The sequence below is a fragment of the Heterocephalus glaber genome, unplaced genomic scaffold (assembly GCF_053883595.1).
Source record: "Heterocephalus glaber isolate CG9 unplaced genomic scaffold, H.glaber_assembly_v1.0 deba00000768, whole genome shotgun sequence".
Taxonomy (NCBI): domain Eukaryota; kingdom Metazoa; phylum Chordata; class Mammalia; order Rodentia; family Bathyergidae; genus Heterocephalus; species Heterocephalus glaber.
The window spans coordinates 2,637,629-2,651,193 of NW_028258162.1; the positions used below are offsets into that span (position 1 = coordinate 2,637,629).

General features: G+C 41.1%; 1 protein-coding gene across 1 annotated transcript in view; it reads right to left on the minus strand.

Moving 5' to 3' along the window:
* The window catches only part of Itga8 (integrin subunit alpha 8), a 195,341-nt gene that overhangs the window by 23,252 nt on the left and 158,524 nt on the right, over positions 1–13,565 (minus strand). Inside the window, exons 26-27 of the mRNA XM_004859985.4 lie at positions 10,281–10,409; positions 3,977–4,090 (exon numbers count right to left, since the gene is read on the minus strand). Of these exons, the coding sequence (XP_004860042.1) occupies positions 3,977–4,090; positions 10,281–10,409 (243 nt within the window). The remainder of the gene's footprint in view (positions 1–3,976; positions 4,091–10,280; positions 10,410–13,565) is intronic.

Sequence of the window (13,565 nt, forward strand, 5' to 3'; positions counted from 1 at the left end):
CCCTGCATCCCTCGGTCCCCTTCTCTTTCACAAAACTCCAGTCTCCCTGTTTCCTACTGTCTATCTTCTGGGTATTTTGCTCTTTGGGATATAAGATCGTTGCCTGTAATACAGACGTGTCCAACCTGTGGTCTTTGGGCTGCATGTGGCCCTAGCCAGCTAATGATGCTGCCCTGAAAGATTGTACACTTTTAACACCACAGTGTGATTTTTTAGTGATTTTTTTCATAGCAAGAGTGCACAAGGATCAAGCATAAACTGTGTAGGCGACAATGGGATTCTTGTAGGGGAGGGAACCTCCTCCGCCCACAGTCACCCAAATCCAACCCAAGTGTATCACACGTTACACATGCTTGTGTGATGGCCAGGCCAATATAGCAATTACTGATCTCAACCTCTCTACATGCCTATATGCCTATGAAGGCAGGCATTTATAGTTATTAAGCAAACATGGAAATTTCTTACTTAAGTATTAAGCTTGGGTTTGTTATGTTATTTGGTAAAATGATTTAATAAATTAAAATGGTTTTTTTAAGCTACTGTGGTATAGGAGCCACAAAAATGTGTCTAATAGTTTTTGTTCATGATACTGTTATAATTACATATATATTACTACTAAAAACAAATGGTTGCTTACATATTAAGTTTATATAATGTAACTATATTATATATTTTATTTGCAACTCAAAACAATTCCTCTTCACTCCGTGTGGCCCAGGGGAGCCACAAGGTTGGATTCCCATGTTGTGGGGGGTTGAGTAGTGACCCTCTCAAAGTCATGGGCACCCCAGTCTCATATTTATTATGTATCACAATATGTACTAATAAAAGAAATGGAAAACAAAAGCAAAAATAGTATGACCTCATTTGGAAAGAGTGTCCCAGCAGACTTGATGAAAGTAAGGTTTGAGAGGAGGCGGCATGGATTAAGATGGGCTCTAAATCCAACTTGTCCTCGCAAGAGACAGAACGAAGACACAAGGACATGCAGAAGGTGACATGCAGGCAAAGGCAGGCTCGGAGTGGTGTCCATGGCCAGCGTGTGACAGAGGATGTGCTAACCCCTGAGCTGGAGGGAGCCTCAGGAAGGAGCCAGTTCCGCTGACACTTTAGTTTCGGACTTCTGACCTTTTGAACTACGAGAGGGTAAATTTCTGCTGCTTGAATATAGTTAGTTTTGTGATAGTTTGCTACATCACACTTAGGGAACTAAAATATTGGTTATTATAATGTGATTTATTCCTAATTGCATCTGACTAGAGAAAAACAGGATACATTGTCTGTACTTTGACATAAATGCCATCGTTTTATTTTATTTTGGCAGTGCTGAGGATCAAACCCAGGGCCTCACACATGGTAGGCAAATGCTCTACCACTGAGCTATGCCTCCAGCCCCGGTAATAGGTGAATAAAAAATTGATATTGTATCTGTGGTGGCCCAGCTTTTGAGGTAACCTGCGAGGGCCACATAGGAAGGACCTAAGCCTCCTGCCAACAGCAAGCACTAACCTTCTGTGCATGTTTTTGAGCATCTATGGATGGTCCTCCAGCCTCAGTCAATCCTTAAGAACAAGTGTAGCCTCCACTGTCAACTGCACCACGCAGCTCAAAGACCATGAGCCAGCACCATCCAGCTAAGCTGTGGCCAGACTCCTGCCTCTCAGTGAAAAGATGAGCGCTTCTTGTTTTAAGCTGCTAGGGCCCGGGGAAATTTGTTAGGAAGCAACTGGAAGCTTCTACAGTTCAAAGTACAAAACTGTGAAAGAGCTCTTGGTTTCCTCTCCTAAAACAGGTTTCCCCTGAGTTATCTTCTCCATTAGGCTTAGGTGAAAAATTCAAGTTATTAATTCCTCTTCTTCACTCTCACAATAAATTCAACAAGTACTATTGGTTTTTCTTCCAAAGTCAGTCCTGAGTCATACCTCATCTCACTTGCTCTGCTGTTCCACCTCAGTGTAATCCACTATCATTTCCCCCAACTACAGTAGCTTCCAAACTGCCCCAATTCTCCCAGTGTGGCCCCTTTAAAGCTATTTTGTTTTGTTAATTATTTGTTGGCAAATATAAATCATCACTTGTAACATATGGTGATAGGCGAAAATCCAAGATGAAGACCCTCATGCTGACTGCTGGCTTCAACGAGATATAACCGGAACCCTTGATATATTCTGTGCCCCTCCCTGAATGGCCCTACCTCAAGAAGCTACTGACTACTCTCCTGAATTTTGTGCTTTCAGTTGCTTGTTTTTCTCTAAAATGTTTACCAATCTGCTGTTCAGTTTTGCTTGTTTTTGTACTTTCTATAAAACAAGCAAAACATACTTGTCTTTTAAATGTAATATTACATTCCCAAGGTTCACCTTTGTTAATGTATCCAATTCATTCCTTTTTAAAGCTGTATAGAATTCCTTTCTACAACTATGTATTGACTTCTTTATTCACTCTCATCCTTTTAAAGGATAATTATTATCAGATGGCTTCCAAAATTAATTTCCTTCATGGTTTTCCACTTCACTTAGAATAAATTCCAGTCTCCTTTCCTTGGTATATAATTCGTTGCTCTTTCTGTTTTTTAATTTATTTTTATTCATTTCTGATTCTTCTCTCTGAAATAGTAGCTCTGTGAAGATAAGTGCTCTGTATGCTTGGTTCACACTATTTCCTCTGCACACAGCAGGTGCTCCATAAATATTTGTTGAGTGAATGAACAAATAATGGTTTGACCAAATGAGAAAAAAATAAAGAACCAAATATACTGGGCTCTGCACTTCTCCTTAGGTTGGTGGTTCAAGGCTGGGGGAAGACTTTGGCTCCAACAAACACTGGGAATATCTGGAGACATTTTGGTTGTCACAAATGAGTGTGGGGTGCTCCTGGCTTCTACTGAGTGATGTTGGGGAGCATCTTAAAAATAAATGGGGAGACTCCAACAAAGCAGAATTATCTGTTTCAGCATGTTAATAGTGCTGAGAAACCCTGCCTTAGGTTAAAAAAAAAAAGATGGCTTCAAAACAACCTTAAAAAATAACTTTAACTTTCTTTATGTTCGTTTTAGAAATAAAATTAAGATATGCAAGACTATAGGAAGTATTTTACGTAATAGAAACCATGGCAATCTAGAGAAGCAAAATACTGTATTTACAGGTAGATCCAAAGGGATTTTACCATTTGATTTTCCATGCCACAATGAACCAGAGAAGTTGTCATGTAGTTAAACTACAAACAAGAATACACATACTTGGCAGGGGTTGTAATTTAGTTTAAAATAAAAAATCTTGCCCAAACAATAAGGTCTTAACATAGTAGTATCAGTAAATTGAATTACAAGTTCTTAGTGTAGAAGAGATTTTAAACTTTTAAAATGCACACACTCAATGGGCTTATCCAAGGTAGTGTGAGGTGCCTGCCACCCACAGATAAGGCAAAGCACTGAGCCAAGTATAATCCCCAAATCCACTTTGCTAGGAGGCTGGCCTGGCTGGAGCCTGGGCTGCAGGCTCACCTGACAAGAGGAACCTTCTAGAACAATCTCCCTTTGGCTTTTTGATTTTTAGCTTTCTGGACACGTAGCTTGAATTGTGTTTCCAGACTCACCAACCTCCCACTGGCTGGCAGTCACTGAAGACCTACTCTGTGCCTGGCACTGGTGCACAGCTGGGAGCTAAATCCATTTGTGTGACTCTAAGGTCCAATCTGAAGGCCTGGGGCCTCAGGGTGGCTAAACTGCCTTCATCTGCTGAGAAAGGTGACCAACAGATCTTGGCTCAACTGCCCAGAAATTCCCCTTAAGATATTCTGAATTAAACAATTAGAACTTTTACATTTAAAAATGTTACAATTGAAATTAAGAAATCAAAATGCTAAAGAAAATAAAAGTTAAACATTAAAAATATTAAATTAACGATGTTTTAAGGAAGGCTTCCTGCTGAGCTTTTGAGAAAGGTTCCCTGGGAGTGGGATTAATGATTTTTATTACCTGGAGGAACGTGTGGGCCCATAGTCGTGACCTGACCTTCAGGACGGCGCTCTCACCTCTTTCTAGTTGCCCCACCACACAGGAGATTTGTAAACACTCAATATTTGTACAGTTCTGCAAAATACAACAGGAGTGGCAGCCCATCAGTATCTCTCGGGGGTGGCCGAGAATCAACAGTGCAGTCGTTTTATTTACATTTTATTTCCTCAGAAATCATTGCCTTACCTGCAAATTGAATTTAACTCATTTAATTTAAAGAAAGAATAAATACACTGGAACAAACAAGGAAGAGCACAGTGTGGAGGTCACAGATCTGCAGACTCTGGTGGTAATAGATAAAATGCAGCATTCGCCGCCTGCTGCGCAAGTGCAAGGATCTGGGTTCGATCCCCGGCACACACACAAAAAAATCTAAAATGCAGATACAGCATAGTACCATCTTCCTGCAGTGGCCAGAGAGTTGTGTTTCATTTTCTCAGAGCTCAGGAAGAAGTTTCTTACAGGCAGCCATAAAATCTCCTGGTACCCTGACAAGTCTGGAAGGGGGTGGAGAGAACCCCTCCAAGTATGTTACATCAAAGAAAAAGTCACTGAGTCACTGACAGCCATTTGTTCCACCATATTCTCCTCCTGTTGAAATGACTTCCTAGTTGGGAGCAGCCCCATCTGTGAGTTCCACTCATTAGGAGTTTTTAAACCAATTCTCAGAGTAGCTCACCTTATCACGGGTCACTTTTAACACATGAAGTGCATGATCCTGGAAAATATTCATTATGATGACATTCTGCCTATCAAATTGTATTTTCTGATTGGAACCCAGTGTGGAAATAAGTGGATACCCCACAATCTATTTTCTGTGTGCCATGCAGAGAGTGCTACTTCTCTCTGTGTACCCTCTAACTGATGTGAATTTATCCTGTGGACTATCCTTATTTGTTCTTCATGTCTCAAGCACTTGCCAGTTGACTATAGGTGCTCAATAAAAATACAATTATTGGATATTATGTGAAGTTCTTGACTGAAGCATTTCACTTTAAAGAAATTGATAAACTATAGAATAGCCTGAAGAAAGTAAACGATGAAAATCTTTTTTAAGCACTGAAGAACTGTCTGAAAACCAAACAATTAGTAATGTGTATCAGAGAAATGGTAAGGCTAGATTTCTGCATGATTATTCCAAATTCAGGTGACCAGGCTGTCCTTGTACTGCCAGAGTTGAGCACTGAGGTTCCTATGGCAGGAACAGGAGACTGCAAAGCTATGTATCCTGACTGATAGGACAAGTACCACCCATCCCCTACTGGAGGCAAGGAGGAAGCTGGCAGTTACCAACTCCTTGGAGTTGGTGATCCCAGCTAACTAGCTCTGATGGAGGATTATGGAGAAGCTGATGTCTGGAAGGACTTTAAGAGTGAGAAAGGGTTACCTAGAAGGAGGGGATAACTGACACTTGGTCTTCTCTTACACACGAGGGATTGGGAAGGAAAGGGGAAGGCAGGGATATGGGGGTGAGATGGACAGATGGAAATAAGATGGGAAAGAGAGGGTCTAGGTAGTGAAGAATCTTTCTACTGTGCTAAGTAAGGAGCTTAGATTTTTATCTGTAAGATACTGGGGAATCCATGAAGGGTTGCAGTAAAGAGCCACAATCAAATGTGTATTTTAGAGGAACAGCTGGTATTTGAGGAGAGAATAGCAAGGGCAGAGTGGGAGGCAGGAGAATGATTAAGGGCCAGGGCTGGGACCTAAATGAGAAATGCTGGGGCCCTGAGTTGAAGCAGTGGGTTAGAGAGAAGACAAATTTTGGAGAAGGTTGGGAAGTATAATAGATACTTGCAACCTGCCATGAAGAACAAGGAGGAGTTGAGGAAGCTCTCTGTGGACCGGATCAGGGTCGATGGGTCCTGGTATTGCTGAGAAGGGGGATTCTAGAAAACAGGTACTACTGGGGAGTCATTGGAGATAAGAATTTCAGACATATTGGGACTGGAGTGGCTATCGACATCCAGATGAACCTTGCAAATGTTGAAGGCAGTAAGGTAGGGCTAAAATGGCAGGAGGCACCTGGAATTATGGGAATACAGTCATGCAAACATTTCCCGGAAAGAGCAAAATTGACAGGAGATGAGAGGAGGGGGCTGAAGATGGTATCCTGAGGTACAGGGCATTTAAGGATGGGAAGAGATGTCCATGAAAAATCCCAAGATTGTGCTAGCCAAAAGGTAAGAGAAGAACCAGGAGAGGGTGTTCTGAGGGAAGCCAAGGGATGTGAGAAATGCTGAAGAGAAATTAAGAAAGGTTTCAGTAAGCTGAGTAGTAAAAGGAAAGAGAGAAAAGTTTAGAGGAGATAGAGATATAGTGGCAAATGCAGCAGGGGCCAAGATGAGACAGGCAAAGATATTCTTAGGATGGAAGAGAATTATATTTCAGTGTTAAAGATACATTTTGAAATTCAAATTGGAAATTACGATCCCAACACAGGATGTTGACATTTCATACTTTCAAATTCCTAATCAGAAATGTGATTCACCAAGTTGTTTTTAACCAAACAAAATCTGTAGGAGGTCTTATTTAGCTTTTGATTTTAGAATAAACTTTGCATAATCATTCGCTATCCAGAGTTGTTTTGACTTGACAACATGTGAAGGCATGATTTGAACCAATGAGAGACAAAGAAAGAAAATATGAAATGAAATCAGATATGGAAATCAAGGATTACCATGCCAATCATCTGTGGGTAAATAAACTTCGATGATATTCAGAAACCAAAATTTATCAAAGATATTTAATGAGAAACAAGGAAAAACATTTGCCCCAATAATACAATTGCATAAACATTTCAAAATAAATTTACTTATTGATATACATTACATCAGGGAACTCATGAAATACAGAAATGGAAATTTAAAAACGTAAAAGATGCACAAAAACAAAACACTATGAGCTAGGGTATAGCTCAGTGGTAGAGCATTTGCCTAGCACACACAAGATGCTGGCTTTGATCCCCGGCACCAACAAAAACAAACAAAATTTAACATAATTGATCTTTCAAATTGTTAGTTCTGCATAAATTTGGACACTGGCTTTCCAGAGTGCTTTTCCCATCTGGGCTGTACATATTAGAATTCCATAGATACAAATTATCATTATCTGTTCTATTAGTCCCCAGGAAGTTTTTTTTTAATGACAGAATGCAATTCTATTGATTACCCTAAAAGAGATAGTATATGTACTCCCTACTCTTATCTTATCTTTTTAAAAAACATTATAAGGTCATAAAAATTCACAGGTACTTGAATCATAACCTGCCATCTACAGCTTAATGCCATACAATTTTAGGTATTTCTGTTACAATACATGTTTCTCATTTGACTTTGTACTTTTCTGTCCATTTCCATATTTGAATTTTTTTTACCATCAAGAAGAGAAAATAAATGAATGCCAGAGAACCCCTTAAAACATAATTTAAAAAAAATCATTTAAAACATTTTGAGAGTACAGTTCAGTGGCATTAAGTACACTTACGCTGTTGTACAACCATCACCACTACCTACTTCTAGAACTTGTATTTTATCATCCCAGACTATAACTCTGGTTCCTGAAAACCGGTGTATCGATGAGGCTCAGAGCTAGAATTTGTGTCCTCTCTTTTGATGACTCTTTACCTCTAATTAAAGGTTACTCATATAACGGGTCACATGTTCAGGACTTTCAGGACTATGATTGACTTGATATGACAGCATCCTACTTTATTGGGCTGAAATAAATAGGATCATCACTTCTTCATATTTGTTTCTAATTTTAAAAAATGAAATTAAGTCAGGGTTGGTGTAGCATTAGAAAAGAAGTCCGTTTAAGACTTCCCTAGTTCTCCACTTACTATCCCATTTGTCTAGACTCTGGGGACAGGGGAAGGAGGGACAGGGGAACATGGTAGGGCAGTTAAATGATCAAGATGTCATATGTATATGCACCCCTTCCCCGAGGTAAATGAAATGATTATGTACTGCAAACATACTAATGAAAAAAGGGAGGATTCTGGGGCCTTTGTAAAAACCCTTTACATGCTTCTCTGTCTCATCTGATGACTCAGGCTGAGGCCCCTGGATGAGCTGATCTGGGGTCAGGATTCAGGGGGAGACAGAGCCCACAGGCAGGGGGCAGTCATTTGGGTTTGGGGAACCTGAACCCCAAGTCTATGGATTACAAAAGAGAACCATTTCCTGTCAGCGCTTCTTTGGCCTGAAGCAAATGACCTTGTGGCTACCCATGGCTGTCCAGACCCAGCCTTTATTCTGAGTCTGCCTCCTTTATTGGACCTTTCCTGCCTCTGCCCTCCCCAGCGCGCGCGCACACACACACACACACACACACACACACACACACAGATTCAACAAATTTGCCTGGAAGGGGAATGCTATTTACACCCAGTGAGTTCTCTGCTTTGGGAGGGAAGTGATTGTTAAGTTCACTCACACTGTTACTTTACATTTTATCTTCTGCAAACTCTTTCTAACCTTTAATCTTTCAATTTTTCTTTTCTTTTTTTTGGTACGGGGATGGAACTCAGGACCTTGCACTTGCGAGGCGGGCGGTGATAGCACTGAGGTAAATCCCCAGCCCCAATCTTTCAATTTTTAAAATTAAGCTTATTATTACTCCTTTCAATCCAATCGTACAAATGCTGAAGTCAAGGGTTCAGTTCCTCAGGCATAGATTTGCTCCCTTGAATGATTTCACTTTATAATTGGATGGAATAATTATATTCCCCAAGCACTGCCTGGTACATTGTCATAAGAGCCATTTCCTTTGAATTGAGTAGGTGGGGTGGCTATCGAATTTAGTCATTACTGACACTAACCTTCAAACTGCTCATACATGTTTGCTCAGAATTGGGTTAAAAGAGCCCTGAGGACCAAGAAGGACAGGTAGAATGGCACACCAAGGGCATTTTGAAGGTGCCTCCAAAGCTACTAGGAGTCACATTCATCTGCTGTCTTGTTCTCATTTTCACTCAATGAATGGGCCAGGACTGAGCTGCAACCTGGAGAAACGGCATCGATCTACTGCACATATTCTTATGGACTTTCAGTAGGGTGGAAGATAAGAAGGAAGAGGACCCAAGGGCCAGAGCACTGTGGTGCCCAGCGGAGCCCCTGGCAATTGCATATTTCTGGCATAAACAGCCTGAAGAGGGTTGGCAGCATTGCGGCTGGGTGTTTCATGGCTCTCACCTGGCAAGGACAGTGACCGTGGCCCATGCAGAAGTAGCTGCAGAGCCCTCCTTGGCTCAGGGTGGTCTCTCAGTTCTGCCTTCATCCTCCTGTTCTTCTTCTCCCTTTGCCCTGAGGCCTCTAGCCAAGAGTTTCTCTCTTCTGATAGCCTCTTTGGAGAGACCACTCTTGGCTTAGGACGGTGGCTTTTGCCTCAGTATCACCCCAAGATAATACATCTCAGGCTGAGCTTCTGCAGTCAGCTGGGGCTGGGGGAGCACCCGCTGAGTCCCTCCCCACGCAAGGTACTAGGACACAGGTTCTCAGGTTGTCCCCACCTCAAGCCCCTGCATATGCGTTTCTTGATTTGGAAGAGGAGGCTGGGGTCTGTGGTGCTCTCTGCTTCTGCATAGCTAGAGAATGTGCTTGGAGCCTCCTACTCTTTACGGAGCTGTTCTGTGGCCAATAAATGAAATGAACCTTGCCACTGACTTAGAGCCTCTGCCACTCAGTCAGGCAAAAGGATGAATACCCATCTGAGGAGATAAGGCTCTGTATCTAGCGTGCTGCTGACAGCTTTGCAAAGTCCTGATGAAGCTCGGGCTGGACCTAACACAGATCCCAAGGTTAAGACTCTGCAGGGGCTTTGGCCCAGGAAGCCTGGCTACACCATCCTCTCCTGAAAAGCAAGGACCTGAGAGTCAGTGACAGGTGTAACTTTCAAAGGCCATTGGCTGGACAGTGCTCCATCGAGACTACAAACTCTCACCAGCTCAGTCCCTGTGGATGAACCAACAGCTGAACCTTTACATTCTTGAAATGGATTAGAGGTTATAACCAGTGTTTTTATCTGTATTTCTCAAAAATGATTCCCGTGGCAGCTTTGGAAGAGTGAAAAATTTATATTACAAATGCTCCTTTACCTCACAGAAAGCTCCAATTTCTCACAGTTTGTCCTGCCAAGAAATGTCAGGCATATCTGAGCACTGGAGGAGACCAAATGCAAGGCCTGAAGTGAAAACCACCTGTAGCAGGGACTTCTGCTGAATCCAATCCTTCCCCTTAGTTGGATGCACATGGAGGCAACTCACCAGTATTTTTGCAGGGCTCTGTCTGTGGAGCTGGAGCACAGGCACATCTCGCTTCCTGACAAGATGAGGGATAGTAGAATTTCGCAAAAAGGCACTGAGCTCAGGGGTATCCTCTGGGGAGGCAGCCGGCTGCAAACAGAAAGCAGGAGGAATCAATTGCATTAACAGTTGTTACCTTTTTATGAGCTCTGAACTCTAGACAATCCCCCACACCTTCAGTGAATTGGATTCACACGAGAGTTCAGACCTGGGATTTACCCACAGCAAGTTCCATGGCAGAATGGCCTTCCTTGACAGTGAATGAGCCTTTCCACTCTCCAATTACAGCAATTCAGGAAGCTAGGGAGTGCATTCTTGGGAAGTTTCTCTTGTAAGGATAAGAGTTTAAGCAGAAGTGACTTCCCCACGAGGGCAGAATATGTACAGCTGACTTTTCAGCCATGGGTTATTCTCTTGTTATTCTCCTCTCATTATGCACTGGGGCTGGCTAAAGTGAGGGACATTCTGCATGGGGGAGATGGATCCTGAGGTGGAAGAAAAGTGGAGAAGTAGCCCAGTGTGGTCAAGGATCTGATCTCTACCTTATTGTGTCCCCCACTTCTGTGCTCCTCCTGAGAAGTGTTCCCAGGACAGAACTGGTTCTAATGGAAACGACTTTTCCAAAGCATGGCCCTGTACTTCACACTGTAACAGAGCGTGCTTTCAGCCCGTTTATTTTGTAAGTGTTCTAGAACTGGTGATTTTATCTCAGGCTTCATGCTGGGTACATCTGATGGCTAAAAAAACTATTATGAAAGTTTCAGTAAGTCACACATAATAATGCCATTCTTTATGTTGGACCAACTGAAATACAGAAGCTCAGTTTTCTGACCCTGTCCCATGTGTGAACCTGAGAATTATGTGTTCTTTTACATGGGTTTTGGTTTAAGCCAGGGGAACAATACCCTATGGCCATCTCTATGGAATGAAAAGAGAAATGCCTACATTGTGATGCAGGTTGCACCACAAAGGGTGGAATGACAGTGCTCAGTCTATCAGAAGGACCTTGCAAAACCCACTGGCACCCATCATGGTCTGTAAAGCTACACGGCAGTGGTCTGAGTTGCCCAATGAGAAGATGTAAAGTGAGAAGCAGAGAATCATATATAAGCTTCCAGAAAGCACTAGAATAAAAGGCAAAGGAAGAAGACCCAGCAAGGGAAATACAGCTGAAGTGATCAGAAAAAAGGACAACCAGGAAAGTATGGCTTCAATGATGCCCAAGAAAAAACAATTGCAAAACACGAGGGAGTGACAAACAGCACTACACAAATCCCGAAGAGGAGAAAGGAAGGGCAAGGAACAAAAAGCATTTGCTGCTCTGTCAACATCATGGATGTCCTTTCCTCAATAGGAGATGTGGTACAGGTGGAAACTGAATTGCAGTTGCTAAAGAGTGAACAGGTTTCAACAAATGGATAACTATTTGGAAAAGTACGAAATTAAGCTCTTCTATCATTCATTCTCATATTTTTTCCCCATTAACTTTATTGGTACATTTTAGGTATAAAATACAGTTACATTCATCATTGGGATCTTGTACCATTACATGAGTCTCTTGGTTCTTATTTTTTTTCCCCTTCCCTTGCCCTCTCTTCATCCCCTCCACCCTTCCCTATTTGCAAAGACCTTGTTTCCATTTTTTTCCCTCTTCTCATAGTTTTTCCTTTCCCTTTTTTCCCTTCCCCTACCCCTCACAATTCCCCTGCTCTTTTAGACCTTTTCTTCCTGTTACACAATATCAGTTATATATTTTTAAAATTACAATATTAAGATCTAGGAGACATTACCACAGATTTTACAGAATTTAAAAGGATATAGAAAGCATATTACAAAAATTATTTTTGAAATAAATTTGACAACTTCTAAGAAGTAACTTAGAAGACAAATTAATGAAACTAACTTTGGGGGAAATATAAAATTTGAATAGCACCTATTAAAGAAAGTGTATTTCTAGCTTGAAAACCTACCTATATGACAACAGCAGGCTCATAAACATTTTAATTGATAAATTATATCAAACATTTAAAGCAGAAAAAAGTAGGAACACTTCTCCCCTCATTTTAGGAAATCAACATTGTGCTAATCCTAAAACTGGATAAAGATAATAGAAGAAAAAAGTATGAACATAGATAGAAATTTGTTTAACAAAACAAACTCTTAGAAGTCAGATCTGGCAGTACATAGAAAGTGGTTTTATTATAGGGATGGCAGTGTTGGTTCAGCATTGGAAGATCCACCCCCAAAAGTAATCATTTTAACAGAGGAAAGGAGAAAGTCATATGATCCTGTCACTAGTTGGAGAAAGAGTATTGGACTAAATTCTACAGCTGTTCATGGTAAAAGCTATCAGGAGACTAGAAGTAGAACAGAACCTTCTCAACAGATCAAAGACATGTACTCCATAGTTCCAACAAAAACTCCTTCTATGAATGGAGATGATACAATGCTTTCTCCCTAAAGTGGGGAACAAGGGCATATATGCCTACTCTTCCTGTCCATTAGACTTTGAAACATAGGTCTAAACCAAAATAGTCTGGCAATAAAATGACACAACTAGGATAGGATTGGCATGGCAGAAGCAAAATCTTTATATGTAGATGAAATGATCATGTACAGAGAAAATACTAAGAAATCTCTAGGAGCCCCTAGAACTTGTACTTGAATTTAGCAGGATTAGAAAACACAAGGTATATATAAAAATTCAAGTCTGTGTATACTTGCTATAAATGAAGAACTGGATATTGAAATTTAAAAGTTATGTAAGAGTACAAAGGACCCAGAAAAGCCAAAAACAAAAACCAAAACAGTGTTGGAGGACGTTTAGCACCCAATTTTAAGACTTCTTCTAAAGGTACAGTAATCAAGGCAGTGTTGGTGTAAGGAGACATATACATCATTTGAATAAAACAGAGAATCTAGAAATAGAACCACACATATATGGTCCACCTAGTTTTGAAAGATTATTTAACATTAGCATTTTATAGAATATAAACTCGATTCAAGAGCCGAGGAAGAGATAGTGTATTTAGCAAACAGCACTAGAACACCTGGTATCTGTATATAAAAAATTAACCTCAACTCTTTTTTTCCATATATGAAAATAACTTGAAGGGATCTATGAACCTAAATAAGAAAGCCTAAAAGTATCCCAAGCTCCTAGGACAGAGAAGCTGAGCCGGTCCCACCACCCGGAAGGAAGCTCCCCCACTGCCATCCCAAGCTCCTAGGGCAGAGAAGGTGAGC